The 17,981-nt window shown below is 41.8% G+C and overlaps 1 protein-coding gene across 1 annotated transcript in view; it reads left to right on the plus strand.

The window, feature by feature from the left end:
• Positions 1-322: 322 nt before the first annotated feature.
• The window catches only part of LTK (leukocyte receptor tyrosine kinase), a gene marked incomplete at its 5' end in the record, with an annotated part of 91,029 nt that continues 73,370 nt past the window's right edge, over positions 323-17,981 (plus strand). The window contains one exon of the mRNA XM_082318882.1: positions 323-365. Coding sequence (XP_082175008.1) covers positions 323-365 — 43 coding nt within the window. The remainder of the gene's footprint in view (positions 366-17,981) is intronic.

The raw sequence follows: 17,981 nt of genomic DNA on the forward strand, positions 1-17,981 counted from the left end.
AATGCTAAATTCAGCTTTTCCTAGTGAATACTAATGCCTAAGAAATGTATCGATGGATGCGCTCATGTCTGAAGCAACCGCCTTATGGATTTCCTGATCGTGCAGGAGCGGTATGCAAAAAGGGAGGAGGAGGAGGAGGGAAGGAAGGGGGGTGGCTCTAGGACCCATGCGAGCCTTCCTGAGCAGGAGGTGGGAATTCTGCTCCAAGGCAGCGGGAGCCCGAGCCCAGCCTCAGCGCTCCCGCGGAGCCCGCAGGAAGCGCCGGGCACGGCCCCTCCCGCGCCGCGCTCCCGGCGGGGACCTGCCCGCACCCCGCAGGGCCATGAACCGGCTCCCACCGCTGGTGCTGTGGGTCACCACTCTGGGTAAGTAACTTATTTTCCTTCGCCCCGTCTCCTTGTGGTGCAAACTCCCTCTTATGCCCAGGGACTCGGACTTATTTCGTTGCCCGTTCCCTTTTACCTTTAAAACCAGTGAAGCATTATTTTCAAAACAGTGGGGGAAAAAGAAGAGGGGGGAGAAAGTACTGGCATGAAACATGTATAAAGTGGGTGACATGTGGGAAGATAAATCTTGATGGTTATTGATTATAAGTAAATTTTGTTCACTGAAACGAATAGGTGATCCGTAGTTTTAGAAAGGCTGCTGCTGACCGAGGCTCTCAGGCTGGAAGCAGGCGCTGTCATTGTACAAGGGTTCAGCATGAAATTAATAGCTGTACCCCAGGACCATTTTGCTTCTCCGATTACTGGATTGCTTTCTCTGGGACTATTTTGGAGAGGTGGGAGAAAGTAATGCTCCAAGAGTAGTGAAGATTGCTTACAGGAAAAGGTGCAGTTTGGAGAAGATGCTTTGTCTAAGGAGAGAGATGAGGAGACAGATAAAGGGAGAAGGTGGTATCGGGACTATGAAAGATGGCGTTATGAGCTCCCACCTAGAGAGTGGTGCTCAGGCTGAGTTTTGAAAGGAATCTTTGTGCCACTCTGTAATCGTCAGCTTTGGTTCTGAAATGCAGCAAGGGGAATGAAATAACAGTAGGAGAGAAGGAGGGAGGTGTTAGGAGAGAAGCTGCAGTAATAGGAGAGAAGTTGGGAACATGCACACAAGCAGCGGTGAGAGAAGGTAGGAGTGGGACACATTTATGATATGTGCGCAGTGGCGAGCAAACTCATTATGAAAATTAGGAGAGAAAAACCTGTATCGGGACATGCTGAACTTCTCAGAGAGCTGAAGTTACAATAGTACCCCCAGTGCAGAAACAGGGACATCATCTTGACCCTTAGACAAGAATCAGGAGACACTTCTGTATTTCTCAGTGTAACAGATCGTATTACTTCCAGGCAGGGAAGGAGGTAAAGCAAACAGGTTCTTGGGTGCTACAGCTTGCTCTTGCTAGTGCAGTGAAATTCTCTGTCTCTGGCTAAATGCTGAACCTGTATATATTTTCTTTTATATGAAGACACGCTGGGACATCTGATTTTAAGCAGGTTTCGTCATTTAGTTCTATTTACAATTGAATGCCAAGGCATAGCACAGAGTTTTTGATTTCAGGCTTCTTCTGGCCTGTTATTCCTATTGGGACGAGGTTGCTTTACTGTCAAAGGGTCCCAGGGCAAGTGTACCCCATGCAAGCAGAGCTGGGTGTCCCCACAGCCTCAGTTCTCATGGCATGTGGTCTCATCAAGAGCTGCTAAGTATCATCCCAGCGGTTTTGGTGGAGTGACTTTCAACACGCAAGTAAGGTTAGTGTAAGGAACAGTCATTATATTTGCTGTATCTCCAAATCTTTGATTTGAAGCATGACTGTATTAGGACAGAGATAAAAAAAGGTGTGTTTCAGAGAGATCAAGTAAAGAGCTAAATGAAAACAAACGTACATTTTACAATCTCTGTTCAATCTTCTGCCAAAAATAATCTCAATCACCCAGGGAGAGACTTGGATGCATGAGCATTTAACTGTGTAGCTGCTGTCACAACCTTCACATGGGGGCTGCTTGTCTCGCTGGATTATTATGGTTAGCTCTCAGATTCTGCAGTCAATTATTTTAAAAACCACTTGTGTTTCCACTGAGGAAGTTTTTCTGGAGCATATTCTCAGAGTGGCTTTACATTTCCTTATTTATTTGGAAAGCCCAAGGTCTTGGTGATGAGGGAATTTACAGGTCCACTTCTTTCTTTTGTTTTACTGGCTGGCATATGCCCTTTTAATGAGCTGTATCCTAAAAGGATGATTTCAGAGTTCCCATCCGTTGAAAATTTTTGGCACACCAAAACACTGGAGGAGGTTAGAACTCCTTTTGGTGCAAAAATTAAGACTTTACGAGAAAATTCAGAAAGTTGTAGAGAACAACAGCAGAAAAAAAAAAAAACTCAGAAGAACCCCAAAACCAACAACAAAACCAGGAAAGTATTCAGTTCACAAATGTGCTTTGTTCAGTGTTAAAGCAACTTCACAGTCATTCGGAGGCTGAGGTTGCACACTAGCCTCAGGTCTCAGGAGATGGCTCGGAAGAAGGTGAAAAAAGCCACCAGATTAATGTGTGGGAGAAAGTTCTTTTTATTTTAAGCACCAGCATTGCTTTGGGTCTTCATATTGGATGTTTTTCCTTTGATTACTTGAGCTTGGAGGAGGGGGTTAGGTCAGTCCTTTTCTCCTCTATGAAAAACTGGGTTGTGCTTGGCCAGATGTCGTCCTCTTGCCTCTGGGTGTGGAGGGCAAACTATCTGCAAAATTACAGGCAAACCTCAAACACCTTTCCAAAAGTGCAGTCATGTTTATGTCATTGCTCAGAGTTTAGCTATTGAGTATAACCACAGTTCTTGAGATAATATTAGTAGAGGCATTTTGTCAAGTCTTTCTTTACAGCCCTTTCCAATACTTGTAGTGGAGCTGTCACAGAATAGGATACGTTATGTTTAATTTCAGCCTGAGGAATAGTTATGGTTTTGGGTTGCGTTGAATCCTTTCTAAGGCAAAGAGGCATAGGGAGGTTGATGGCAGGTTTAGGAGTAAGACAGACAGCCGTTTGTTTGTTTGTTTGTTTGTGGAATGGTGTATCAGCATGGCAATGGTGAACGCCCCATTCCTGGCTGCTACTTCCTCCTTGCATTTGTCTAACAAATTATTTTCAGAAGCCTGGAAGGTTTTCTTCTTCTCCCTGGGTTTGTCTGCCTCTCAGAATTGAGCTGTCCTGTTTTATAGAGTGAGTATAAGCTGGTTTAAGTTTAATCAGTCCATACATGCATGAAGATGCTTATATAAAGTACCTCATTTTGTTGTAAGCTAACTTAAAATAAACCAGTGCATCTATCTCCCTTAGACAAACCTTTACTGCTTCATGTATCCCTTTGTCCGACTAGAGGAGAGCATGCCGAGAGTGGAAGGGATGGGGCCCTACATTCTCTTTTGCCTCTTCATTGGAGAGCTTCTCTTATTTTCTTCTTGTGCCTATCTCCGCTCAGTTAAAGTAGCATACAGGTACAGTAGTGGTTTCAGTATTTTCACTTAAATAGTTCCAACCAGGACAGCACCAAATGATCCTTGAAATTTGTCTTAGGAGTTAGGTCCACAGTCCTTTACTGTGCAAATGACAGCATACCTAAAGATACTGTGCCCAGTTAGGTTATGCAGTTCAAGGCCCTGTGACTGTCACTGAACGTCAAACATTGGGAGGATGCCTTGAATTAAAAAAAGACAGTTCTTTTTCAGTCACAGACATTACAAAGTTGAGGACCCTTTGAAATATAATGGAAAAGGATAGGACAGATATATGGGAATCCCACAGTAAGGGGGCACGTGCAGACAAACACTGGGGATTTGTAAACTAGATCAAGAGGGAGGACTAAGGTGGAGCAGGAAGAAATCAGGTAGTGAGCCACGTGTACTGTTACTTCAGAGCTGAAGACAATGTCTTGTGATCAGCCATAGAAGAAATCCATCTTTCTGTCCGTCTTACATAGTTTCACAGTTTCTACTTAGTCCATAAGATCAAAGTTGGAGAAAAGGATGCCCCACTCCAGTGATGTTTCAAAAGCATTCCTCTCCCGCCCCCCAGAGTCCTAGACAGATACACAGGAGGGTCCCTGTCTTCAGCCTGCTTGTATGTGTGATGGGGTGTGCGCTGGCTCTGCTGGTGTGTAGATGTCTGTGACTAGAGCGGAGAGAAATTTTCCTCTTGAATTAATTTTAGTGAAAAATGCTGATGTAGTGACACTAAAATGCTTTATAGTGGTCTAGGTTTTGAGCTGTCATGTATGGAGGTTTGTTTTGTGGGTGCACCAGTTCATATTGAGACATTCAAATGAGCCTAGCTGTTGTAAAGTTTTTTTAATTCAAACTTTTGCTTAGAGAAGTCTTTTATGCAAAAATCTTAAATCTTTATTTAAAAATCTTAAAACATGATTTAGTATGAAATGTTTAGTTTTGACATGAAATGTTATAGTTCAACAGTCCCTGAAATGTGTTGGTCTTTGCAATTTTATAAAGCTTCTGAAAAATTGTCAGGCTGGCCTGTGACAGTTTTTTTCTTTTTTAATTTCTTTGGGCTTGGCAGTAACTTGGAAAATCTTGTATTAAAGCTGCTCAGTTATCTTGTAATACCACATACCAGTTTGTACCTGGATTTGTGCACGCAGGTGGTTGTCCTCAGGCTGATGTTCATTACTGCACATATACACAGTGGCTGGTACTGTTGTTTGTAGCTTGGTATTGGATCGAATTCCTTAGAAATAAAGGAAATGAAGATAACCTGAACTTTTTGTAAACCTTTAGGAAAAAGCACAAAGCAGCTGCTGAGAGGAGAGGCAGGTGAGCTCTTTCCAGAAATAAATGGAGAGGAAGGAATCCATGGGGTTCTTAGTTAACACAAATTGATGGATCTCTATGCGAGTACAGTTACAGCAGTACAACATCTTGCCTTCTGTATCTGGAGACTTTTATCTGAGACTCTTACGAGTAAGCATGATTTCTGTATTGAATGCTTAAATCAGAGGAGGAAAATAATGACATTAATTATGTTAATTAATTGGATCAGGCTTATAGTCTTTTCCTGTCTCTCAGCATCAGTCCTTCCTCTTACAATTCCTCTTCCTCCCATTCCATTCTAATTGCTCCCCTGCTTCTCTCCTCTCCTGGCGTGTAACAAATCCAGTGCTTTTAATGTGGCCTGCTCTCAGCAGGACGGGGTGCACAAAGATGAAACCCGTGGCAGGTAGGATAGCAGGCCAGCTTGGAAAGTGGTGACTCGATGTGTTTGATAAGAGGTGGCTTGCAGCTGGTCTGACAGATGTGCTCTGAGTGAATAGAGAGAACCGAAATCTCTTGTGAGAGTGGTAACAGATCACACTGGTGGGTTATGTGTGCACAGGAGGAACACGAGCCTTTGGTCCAGATTGTGGCTGGTTCAGCACCATTAGGGTTCGGAGGGGCTATTCCTGGGGAATGTCAGGTTCCTGCCTTTTTATGCCTGATGTGCAAGAGCGGAGCTCAGGGTGTAGGACCTTTACAACTGAGCAAATGTGGCGTCAGGACTTCCCCGGGTCTTTGCACCGCCCGAAGGACTACAGCTCCCAGGCAAGTGGCAGGGTGTCACTGAAGCATTTTGCCTCCCCCAGGTGTGCTCCTTCTAAGAACTTTCATCAAGGTGGTGGACCTCCACACTGCAGCTTCTTCCAGTGTGTTTGATACCAGCACAACTGGGCCCATAAGGAGTAATGAAAACAGAGAGAAATGACATAAAAGGAAAGAGAGATGACTTTCCAGTCTTCCCCACCTAGAAAAAGTAACTCTGCCATATGTACTGAGGAAATAAAGAACTCGGAATTTCAGTAAGATGCTCATCCACAGGCCAGGTTTTATCTTTTCAGGAGAATTTCAAGTTGGTTTTCTATATGTGCTCCTTAACATAAAGCTGGCTGGAAAAACATGAAACTTTACACAATTCTGTACAACCTTTTTTTCCACTTGTCAGTGAAAAAGTTGTTAAGATTTCTAACTGGCTTTATATTTATTTTAGGCAGCTGGACTACATGATCATTGTAGGTTCCTTCCAACTGAACTATTCTATTCTATATGAAGGAAAGAAACTCCCTGACAATGGCACTGACTGAGTTTAAAAAAACAAAAGAGACGCCTATTGACACAGCAGGCTCATCAGAGTTAAAGGTAGTCAAGAATGAGACTGATGTATAGAATTAAAAGCTGAAGTCTCTCCGAAAAGCGCAGTTCTGTCCTTGCAACTCAGCTTAACTTTTGCTCTAATCAGAGAGCCATATCTGTTAATAAGACATCACAGATTTTCAGCTAATTGGTATCTGAAATCCCATAAGCTTTAGCATATCAGCCAAGAATGATGCATTTATTCATGCATTTCAGTTGCTCATTTAGGTTTTTTTTTCCCCCCCCAGTCTGTAGCACAGCATGTGTTTAGGGGCATAGACAGCCAAACTTTCTGGGGTTAAAGCATCCACATGTCTCCCCTGTGTCCATGTTTATGGAGATACATATTTATATATTAAAAACATAGGAGTGATAAAGTAACTGAGTGAGAGCCACACTAGGAAGTGACATGGAGGGATGTGATGATGTTTTGGTGCACAGAATAAAGTGCAGGAGGTGAGAAGTGTCTGTTCCTGCATTGTCATGGTGAAGAGTTTTTGTGCTATCCAGGAGCCAAATGAAACCCAAACTGGAACTTTTTCCCACCTTGAATCAGAACTGACCCAATAACGGCAGTTGTATTGGAACCTCGATGAGAACTGAACCTGACAGGTTACTGGTTCAGAGTCACAGTTTGCTGAAATCTTGCTTCCCACAACAGAGATGCCGTCGGCATGGGAGCAACCTCAAACTATGGTCGGCTTCTGAGCAGTTTCGCATTCTGCTTCCCCATCGGACCCTCACAAGTGCCTGCTTCCACGCAGTGATGCAGAGCTGGTTTGAGTGGCTCTGCAGCTGTGACCAAGACCTTTTTCTACATGCTGAGGGTGAACTCTGAGTGCTTGGGCACTCCCCTTTGTAGCTCTGCCTCACAACTTCTGCTCCACTTTCCTGGCCTTAGGGAAGCAGGAGGAAACTGTGGGGATATACGGAGAGGATGGGAGGTGGCCAGGGCTGGGCAGAGGAGCAGGATGGAGGAACTCTTTTTCCAGTGGAGACCATGAGCCCAGCCAGTGTGGTTTGGGATTTCCAAAAGAAGGGTTAGCAGCTGTCAGCCTTAACCTGAGCAACCTCAGGCAAAGCTGAATTCAAACTGGAACTGAAACGAACTAAAAAAATGCTTTGCTTCACCGCATGGTTCATTTGGCAGTTGTACAGACCCTGGTATCTTGACTAATATTTTAGACAATGTAAGGAGCGTGGACGATTATGCTTCTAATACTGTAGATGTCTTGATTTTTTTTTTGATTTTATCTTTCTGTTGTTATGTTTAACGGCAATTTTAATTTTCCAAGTATCTGCTATTTATAATATTTTTTCCTACTGAGTTCTGAGTGATTAATACATATTTGCTACTTTGACTTCAGCAAAATAGAATCATAGAAAAGCATGAGTGCTTGAAATTTCCATGGTCTTTAACATGTTTTTAGAGTTTGCTGTGTGGCATTTTGATGTATACTGTGCTGGAGTCCAGATCTCTTTACATGAGTAACACTTTTAAAGTATGTAATTCACAACGGGAGCATTTTCTGTGTTTACAGTCACTACAGGAGCCCAAATAGTATTGAAAACCTCTGAAAGAAACTTTCTTTAACCCCGTGCAAGCTAACAGTTCAGCCTAGATTTTAATGAGACACTGGACTTTCTGAATCTTATAAGCCCTGATAGCATAGTCATAGCAGAATACTTACTGTCACCATTTTTTTCAGCTTCCTTGAAGTCCCACATGCCTCCTGGCCCTTCAAGATCTATCAGGTTCTTAGAAGAGTTTAAACTTTCCCAGAGTTTGACAGATTGTGTTTGTCAGTCTGTTGCAATCCTAGAGAAGAAATTTGAACGTCAGTAAAATTTATAAAAAATAACCTTGTGAATTAATTATAAGCAAAATGAGGTGAGTAAACCAAGCTGGTGTTTATTTAGTTATTTCAAAAGGGCTTGTATTCTGGCTATCCAGGTGGGTAGAAAAATGAAAGACTTATGCAGATCTAGCTCTTTTCACCTCAGCTAGAGCTGTGCTAGATTGGTCTGATTAGACACAAGCATTTAGCTTCCCCTCTAAAAGCTATTTTCATTTTTGATTTCCTGATAAGTTTTGGACAGGGCGTAGCTTTTTAAATTTCTTCCTTCCCCGCTGTAATTCCCAAACATTTTTTTCCTCTCTTGTGTGCCTTCCTGCATGTATGTGCATGAAAATTAATGAAAGGAAAAATCGGGTTTTTATTTTTTCCTGATGGAGAATAATTTTTTTCACTTATTTTAGGACCTGAAAAGATATGGAAAAAAGCTTTGCTTTAGACAAGCTGTTTTCTACACTTCCCTCACTGGATGCAGTTATCCAAAACTGTACAATACTCAGGGGTTGCTCATGACTGTTTGTGATTAATATTTTAAATATATATTTAATATATAGATTACCATTTTGCAGGAACTTCTGTGGCATGTGTCTGTACAGGCTATCAGCTATGGTAAAACTAGCTAATGGTTATTTTTTAATTAAGCTTCAGTAGAATTTCATTCACCGCAGTACCAGGGTACCTGTGGAATAAGCTAGAGAAGTTATGTCATTACTGATAGAAACTGCTCTGTGGCTGCAAGAAGGAGGATTGACAAGAAGCAACAGCCCAATTAATGATGTTACTGACATTCTTCCACCGAGAATGGTGGGGGGTGCTTTATGTCAAATAAATGTAGAATTTCAAATGTAGAAGTGCTGATTTTTCCGCTGGATTTCTTAAGGCTCTTGAGACTGAGTGAACATGAAGAAGGTTAACATTCAGGCAATGTTTAGCTCAGCTCTCGAGTATTGATGCCCACCTTGACCTCTTGTGCCAACCCCCAAGCGGCAGCGCGGTTTCATCTTAGCTGTGTCATTCAGACTGTAAGGATGCTTTGAAATTGTCTAGGTTAAAAGCTAGCTTTTCTTTTTTTTTAAATAATTTCAATGGTCTAGTTACAGTGTGACCCTGTACAGTTGAGGAGATGGTGATTGCTGGGCGAGGACAAGAAGGGAGTCAGTCTCCCAGTGGGGCCAGAGGAAGGGAGTGGGAGGAAGGAAGCGCTTTGGGAAACTCTTAAGCTGTCGGGTTTTTTTTTCTGAATATCTCCCCCAGTCATTGAAACAAGTGTCTTGTGAAACTAACCTGTAGGATTAGATATCTGAACTTAGACTATGTGAATACACCCTTATCTAGCTTAGTGATGTCTGCTTTCCATCCTCTTGCAAGGAAGCAAGTGCTTGATGTCAGCCTTGTCAGCTAGATGTCAGTGAGCTGACAACCTCCATATGATTTTGTACCACTGTGAAAATACCTACAATCCTGTTTTACTAAATAGAAAAACATTGTTGTTAGCTGTCAAGTTCTGTTTATGACGATTTTTTATTTTTGGACCGTTTAGTTTTTGGCATCCAGTTATCTAAACTTTTAACAGTTTTAGGGGACACAGAATTCAGACTAGTAGTCTGAATCCTATCATTGATGCTACAGTACTGAGGAATAAGAGATACACCATGTCGTTGTGTGGCCTTCAAGTCTCCTCTTAGCCCTTCAGACAAAATAGTCCGTTTTCAGCTTTGACCCTTACCATGTACAGACTGTTGTTAGAGGAGGTGCTCTGAAACAATTAGGGATAGGACTGAATATGTTCTGAAGGTGGAGAGCTGGGGTTTACATTTATCATGTAAAAGGGAGACAGTAAAATAGTTTTGGGACCAGGCTTAAATTTTATAGGTAAAATGTTTTATAAGCTCTAGCATGCACAGAAGTGCTCCCATGAGTTTTCAAAAAAAGGTCAGCTACATTTAAGAATACTCTTAAGCATGTCCTTTTATTCTTGGTGACCCAAACACACAAAGGAGCAAGAAACAAAGCTGGTGAGAAGTGACAGCTGAAAGTACCTTGCTTAGTCTTTCTGAGCTTGGTAAAGAGTAAATGTATAGCAAGCACTGTTTTTCTGGTACCTAAACTCTCCAAGCTCAGGTTTCACATCACAAGATAGGGTTAAAAATCATCAAATTAAAACAAACATATTTATGAGCCATCTGGTTTCTGAGTCTTTCCAGTTTGTGTTTGCTATCCTGAGTAACTATTAAGCAATTTTTGTTGCTGTAATTTTCATGTCATTACATGGCTCCAGAAACTACATGTTTAAGAAAAACACTGTAGAGAACTGAGTTCAGAATAGAATTATAAGCACTGGCAGCACTGGAGACATTTGTCATTCTTTCAATCGTCCTCACATACTACTAAAAGTAAATGTACAGAATAAATCCATTTTTCCTTTTAATGTGACTTTAAGTTAGGCAAAGTGAACCGGAAGGTTGTATTATCTAGCTCTTTTACAATGTGGTAAGGGGAGTCAGATTTCCTAGGGCTGGTTTCCAGTTCTGCCACAAGCTTTCCGTATGATTTGGGGAAGGCTACTTAGTCGGTGCCTTAATCCTTGTCCTATTTTACCTGTTTTATCTCCCTTATTCAGATGTGGTGAGACATAAACCAGTATGTTCTGGATCCTTGAAACAGATCCAGTGCACAAAATTATTCTTATTTATTTGGCCTTTTTTAAATGAAATGTAATTAAGGAGAATCTATAACTCAATTTCAATGGAAATTTAAATGTGTTGCTTTGGAAAAAAAAAAAGTATGTTTACTATTTGACATCAAATGCTGGGTTACTGATAAGATCTTTCTGATAGCATTGGCTTTTCCATCGGTGAAGGAAACAAAAGTGTTCTCCTTAAAGGTGTGCATTTGTATTGTTTTTCCATAATATATCCTTATCTGCTCCTGAGAAGGCACAGTGCCAATGAATAGATGTAAAATTCCTCTCTTGCTTCTCTGGTGATGACTGATATTCTTCATGCCAGCTCGGTCATTTGTGACAGAGTCAACTTTCGGAGTATAGTTTCATCTTAGGAAGAAAGAGAGGAGAGAATATAGCTATAATTGCTGATGTTGGGTTTCTAGGTGCAACCAAATGCCGGTGCTATTCCAAAGTAACATGTTTTGTGAATGCTAACTAACGTACAGTAACCAGCTTCCCTTTCTCCATCTTGTCTTTTTGACAGAGCTGTGTGCTGAACATTAGCAGTTTTATTAAGTCAAATTTGTTTTTATGAGTCTTGGAACCTTTGTGACTATTTTGCCTGCTGTGCAAAGCTGTTCATGATCCCCTGCACCTCGTCAGCCCTACTGCCACGTCTTGCTCTTTCTCCTGTGGCTTGGTATCTCTTACACAGAGTGGGTAGGAGCACCTGGCAGATTGAGCTCAGTGGAAGATGCACCGGTGTCTTTAGGTTCCTGTAAGAAGTACACAGCTTGTTTCTCTGCTTCCGTTACTCACACCTGGCATGAGCTTTAAAAGAATGCAAAGCAATCACTTGGTGTCTCTATGCCTTTAGTTTCAAAGCCCAGATTCTCAGATGCATAAAGAGGGAGAAATAAGCGTATGCAAAGAATAAAGTACACGCTACTTAGCGTGACTGTCCTTTGGAGGCAAGCATTGCTTACAGGAGCAGAGAACACTAGCCACAAAGCAAGGAAGACAGTTGAAATCTTGGCTGCTGAACTGTTAAATACCCTGCTGAAATTTGTGCTCAGTTTCACATTCCACCTTCTTAGCCTTCTCTGAGTGTTTGTTTGACTGCTCTCCTCTTCTGGAGTCCAGCTGGCGTTGAGAGGCTCAGCTGTTAGGAAGCACATTTGGGAGTCTCAGCTGGCACTGGTAGACTCCACATGCTGCTGGAGCACTTGCTGACAAAGTTGTGGTCCCTACCTTGGAAGCTGGCAACAGTTTCTAGCTGAGGCTGTGAGGAAGATGTTTGAAAGGTGTTTGCCTCTTGCCTAGAGCTGACAGGGCCGTGCTGGGGAGATGATAGCAGGGGTAGGTGTTTGTCCACCTTCACTGGCATGGTAACTGCATCTCTTCTTCAGAGACACAGGCCTGGGCATTGCACTATGTGCCCTCGGTGTGTTGATGTGGCGGTATAGCAGTGGCCACAACTGCCTTCAAAGCCAAGTGCAGGCCTCCCAGTGCCCGGCACACTGCAGCCTGCTCCCTTGCAGTGCTCTATCACCAAAGCCTGCCTTACTATTGTCCTGGGAACTGAACTGGCTTTCCATCATCCCTCAGAGTAACTTTAAAACCTAGTCTTGCTCTGAGTATAAGACAGTAAAGTAGGAATTCAGTGCTCCAACAGCAACTATTCACTACCCAGCCCTCCCAAAATATTGTGATGTAGAAGGACAGTAACAGATTTTAGCTTGGATACTTCAGATGTGGTTATGGGACTATGGCAGGTTGCATGGCTCTCTTTTTCTTAATGCAAGATGAAATTACTTCTTGTCGAAGCCATTCCTAGGTGGAGGACAATGCAAATGCTTCAACATCTGCTTCCAAAAGAATACTATCTACTATTGACTGTGCAGTTCCCTCAGAGTGCATGTGTTGTGCATGCTTTGTCACACTTTCTCATTACTGTAGATAAAGTGGAGTTCATCCTCTGCTTGCAAAGAAGCAGTGGCTTTTATTGACCCAGTAGCTGGCTGTTGTGGTGATAGGGATTTTTGGAAGTGCTTGGGACACTGCTGGTATTTACAGTGTCATTTGCAACTTCCTGATGCAGAGGATTTGAGGCTTGTTCAGGGGGAGCTGGCACAGAAAGGACATTTTGAGATGTGTGATTCTGGAAGAAGCTGTGTTGAACACTGATGGGAGACCAAAATGACACCAATGATTTTTCCATATTGCTCTCTCCTCCACTGGGACGATATCTAGTGGAGTACCAGATGGGCAGTGGGAACTCTTGACAATCATATATAGAAAAGAACAGAACTACTCAAATATGTAGTACAAATATGTACTCAAATATGGTCTTTTCCTGTGGATGATAATCTGCTAATTACAGCTACAATTTCAGGCTGTTTACAGCTGAAAAGGTAAAATGAGATGCCGGATGAGCAGTCCAAGCATGATCTAAATGTACAGAAATTGTGACAGGTGTGCTGCATTTGGTGGGCACAGTGAGTCAAGGAACCTATTCTTGGTCTGGTAGCTAATTTCTGGATGTAAGAAAAGTGTGCGCTGAAAGCGTAGGAATTGTGTGGAATTAAAGAGCCTTTCAGGCAGTGCCTGTGTTAACTGTTAAAAGCTACGTGCCACTGTGAAGCATTTTGTCACCTTGCAAGCTGCCTTGTGTAAGGGACTCCACATTGATATACTGTACTGGGGGCAGAACCAGGTTTGCTTTAGGACTTGTCATGATTCAGGCTTTTACTGAGGGCCAACAGAGAAGAAAACTGTACAAGCTCTTGACCTCATGTTGTTTGTTTTCCTCATTGTGCTGGCTCATGTGTGCTGGCTGGCATCCTGGGAGCAAAGAACTAAGGCTGTCTGCTGTTCATCTTAGCTCGCTCGTTTGAGGACTGAGGAACAGACACCTCATTTTTCTGCCTTGTGTGGACAGGTCTGGAGTGACCCCTTGCCAGAGAAGAAACTCCAGCCGCAGGCCAACAGTATTCAGGCACTGATCTTTCAGGGAGACTCTACTGGGATATGTAGTCTCTTTCATAATTCTCTGATAAAGGCCTGGTTAAAGCAAGTAATTACTGAAAGGAGCTGGTGGTCTCATACCATTTCCCCACCAATCACTTCCAGAGACTGAGTGAGTGCTGCTCTTGTGATTCCAGAAGGACTTAGTACTTCAGAAGATAAGTGATGGTGGAACAGGCCCGGACTCCAGCATCCACAGTGTTTCATGAATTCATTCTAATAGAAGATGGTTTTATTTTCTCTCGTACAAACATAAAAGCTTGAGTTGAGATATCCAGAGAATTCAACATTCATGTGTTCTGTTTGTTTGCACCCAGTGTTTTTTGTGTGCTTGTTTCTCATGTATATAGACACTTTCCAGATATATCCAGAAAGGCATCCAGTTGTGTTTCCCTACTGGCTGCAAATGAAATAGCTCAGGACTGGTGGGAGGGACTGTCCCGAGTCATTTTCTTTCAGGCACTATTTTGTTCATTAGTGTTTAATCAATTTATCCGTGGTCTGAAAGGAAGTCAGAAACTTTCCGAAGAATCTTTGTTTCTTTGCAAGCACTCATTCTGGTTTCTTCTGCTTTGATGTCCTTGCACTGATTTCATACTGGAGTGGATTTTTTTTATGACATTCTCATCTTCAGCATGAAATTTAAGACAGGCTGAAACATCTTTGAAAGGAATGAATGAGAGAGGTCCCCTTGTCTTAAAATGGATCAGATCAGTGCTGGTATGGTCTACCTATCAGTCATTTGGGTTTTCTACTACTCATTCCCTTCCATAAACCTGTCTGGGTATTAGAGCTGGGGGATATTTTCAAAGCACAGTTTGTGGGTGTTAAGAATATCAGAACAGCCACGATAGTGTTGGCTATGCCAGTGCGCTAGAGTAATTCATAAAGTTGTCAAACCCTGAAGTCATCCTTGCAGTAATGAGAGACAGTAATTTGAGGCCTTCTTCCTTGGGAGGAAAGAAATTCCTAATTTCACCATTTCTATTCTGGCACTGATCCTGAAGTGGTCCTTTACAGGAAAGGAAGGACTCATTATATGTAAGGACTTCCTGTCAGAAGTAAAATAAAAGCCTTCATATGAAATATCCCCCCTCAGCTGCTTTCCAGTTGGCAAGTGTGGTATAGTAGCCCAAAGATCTCTTCTCTAAACCGCACTTCACTCTCTAAACCGCACCTTACTCTCTCGGAAGCCAAAAACAAAATAAAATGAAAAGCCAAGATAAGGAAGTATCCTTCTAGTCACAGTCATTCTTTACAACACAACTGACTGTCTTCTGTTTTATGTGTTCTGAGAACAGTGGGATCATCTGGCTATCATCCCTACTTTCTTCTATGTTTCTTTACTGGAGGGAAAAACAAGTGAAAAAACTGAAATGCAGATGACCACTCTTCTGTTTGCAAAGTCAGTTTCCTACCAAAAGCAGACTGGTACAATTCATAAATCTTGGTTATGTTGTTTTAGGCCATGTGCAAAAACTGTCATGTTTTTTCAACCCAAAGGTGATTTTTTTGGATCCAAAAATAAAGTTCAGATCTTGGCACAAATGACAGAAGTGTCTTTGAAAATAAAGAAACAATTTGCCAAACAGCCATAAGGTAGCCTAAGTCATCCCTGACTTTTAGTCCGTTCAGGAAGTCCCGAATACCAGGGCTCTCCCACCCACTGAGAATCTGTTACACAAAGTTCATTGCTCGCAACAGTAATCCCAACTGCAGCTTGAAAAAAGATTCTGCACCTCTTACATTGTGCTGGCTGCAAGCTAAGGTGTTCATACTGGAGAGTCATCTCTCAGGTGGCAAATATTTCGAACAGTGTGAACAAGCTTAGTCCTAATCCTTTCCATAAGAGAAATGTGCAGATCTTAGGAGGATGCCAGACTCACCTTCCTCCGAAGGCTTGGCTCCCATGCTACTCTGAAACAGTAAGCAATGAAAACATCACTCTTTTTAATGTTCAGCATACCATCAGGGGTCCATACTTATTAAATTATCTCGCTATTAAGAAGACTGTTTATATTGGTGCTGTGATTTGAGTTAGCATCCTAGCCCTGTCTGCACAGATTGATTTCCTGATGACTACTCCAAGTATCTCTTTTTTTTCTCAAGGTCCCTGATAGTTCACAATTTTTTTTTCTAACAGAGCTTTCGCCAACCTCATACATACTATACCCTACAAAGTGCCTTTCTTGCTGTACCACTGTGGCCTGTCAGGCCTCATTGACAAAGGACATCAACTGTGATCTCTAAACCAGTCTCCCACTTTGGTTTGTCCTGTTGCTGTTGAGGAGGGACTTCCTCTTGGTCGCTGCTGTCCTTCTCTGAGACACTCTTCCCTCTGGCTGAGATTTCTTCTTTGCCTTCCTGATTTTTGACCTCCTCAGTCTGGAAGTGACCCCCTCACTCTGGGCTGCAGCACACCATGTCCATGGGGAGCAGTCTCAATACTTTGGGCCCACTGATTTCTGCTCTCTACTTCTAAAAGGGTGTGCTGTGATGATACAAAACTACCAACTAGTATCTCCCCCTCATCCTCATGTCTCTTTTTGCCTTTTGGTCACCGATTTCTTGTCTGTCTAGTTATCTGTTGCTTTTGGAATATCTTTCTCTAATTCTCCCTTGCCATTAAATCTGCTGCATGTAGGACTGATGTGGCATGGTCTGTAATTTATTTATGGTGCTTTTTTTGTCAGTTGTGCTAGATTGTGCAAAATATTCCTCCAATTTCTTAATTATAATTCATGCAAACATCTCCACTTCTGGAGAGTGGCTGGAGTAGCAGCCCATGGTGCTAACATAATTTGTGTCATTAAAAGTAAAAAAAATCCATTCTGACTTTTCCAAGTGTTGGGTTGGGATTTAAAGAGATTGTTAACTGTTCTCGTTTGACGATTATATTATTTGCACGTCTTACATTGTTCCGTTTGTATCTTTAATTAAATACCTGTGTATATTTATACATATATACACAAAAATTTTGAAAATTAGTAATTCTTATTAAACTTCCAACATCCCCTCTTTCATCCTTTCTTTCCATCCCTCTTCTCAATTCACATATTTTGGTTTAGTCATAGCCTACCTTGCAGGATTCCTTCAGAAATCAATAGATGTCTGATCTAGGAAGTCTGTATTCTAATTTTCAGTGTATGCACATGTGCTTAGCATTTTCTTCTTTATGTCTCTTTGTTAATTGTCAAGACTGGGTTTCATGATCCTGATTTGTCTTTTTCTTGACAGGATTTCTATCCCCTTCTCTTCATTCAGGAAGCAGGAATGTCCTGAGCATTATGTGGTTAGGGGTCAGTGCAGATTAACTGGAAAGACTTTTCACTGCAGTTAACCTAATGATCTACCTAGTCATAGTTCAGTGAATGTTTTGTGAGCTCTTTTTCTTCCAGGTTTGCTAATTCCTTCACTGGAGGTTGTGCCAGTGCTGATAAAACTCTGTGTTTCCCTGGGCTGCATGTAGAAATCTTTTTTTTTTTTTTTTTTTTTTTTTTTTTTTCTTTTTAACTTCAAATTGCTTCCTAAATGTCCATTTCCTTGGAAACCATTCTTTTTATGCCATGTGACTGCTGGACAGGATCTGGTCCTTCATCTGCATCTTTAATCTTCAGGATTATTCTTCAAAGTTACTAGTTGATGCCAAAGTTCTACACAGCATAATATAAACATCCTCCCCCTTTTCCATGTCCTGATTCTTTTTGTGGGCGAGGAGATGGTATGGAGAAAAAGAATAAGATATGACCCTGAAGAACTTACAGGAGACACCAAAGAATGAGCAGGACAAAAAGTTCTTCTGCCCTCTTTTTACAGGTGGCAGCCTGGGTACTAACAGAACAAACCCCAGGTAACACAGAGGGTTGGTAATGCACTGGGGAATTTAATCCAGGGTCTTGATCATGAAGAATGCAAGGGATACTGCCAGAAGATTCAGTTTTTAATCTTGTACTTTTCTCCAACCTAGTTTAGCCACTGAAGAGCTGATCCAGACAGCAGTCTTTTACTGTCATGTTAAAGATTTTTAGCACCTGTTAAGAGATACAAAGTGAACTTGTGAAAAACCAATTCACTGTGTGGTACTTATAATAAGATTCCTTTTGGCCAACTTGAGCCATTTAGTAGGTGAGCGGTTTAACCTAGTCTTCTAGACTCTTCCTGTAATGCCTTTCTTTCTCTGTTAACTAGCTTAGATTTAACACCAAAGTACTAGGTGGCTGAAGTCATAAATCTCACTCTTATGTATTTACCGGACAATTTATGGTAAGAAATAGTT

The sequence above is a fragment of the Platalea leucorodia genome (genome assembly GCF_965183815.1).
Source record: "Platalea leucorodia genome assembly, chromosome: 7".
NCBI lineage: Eukaryota > Metazoa > Chordata > Aves > Pelecaniformes > Threskiornithidae > Platalea > Platalea leucorodia.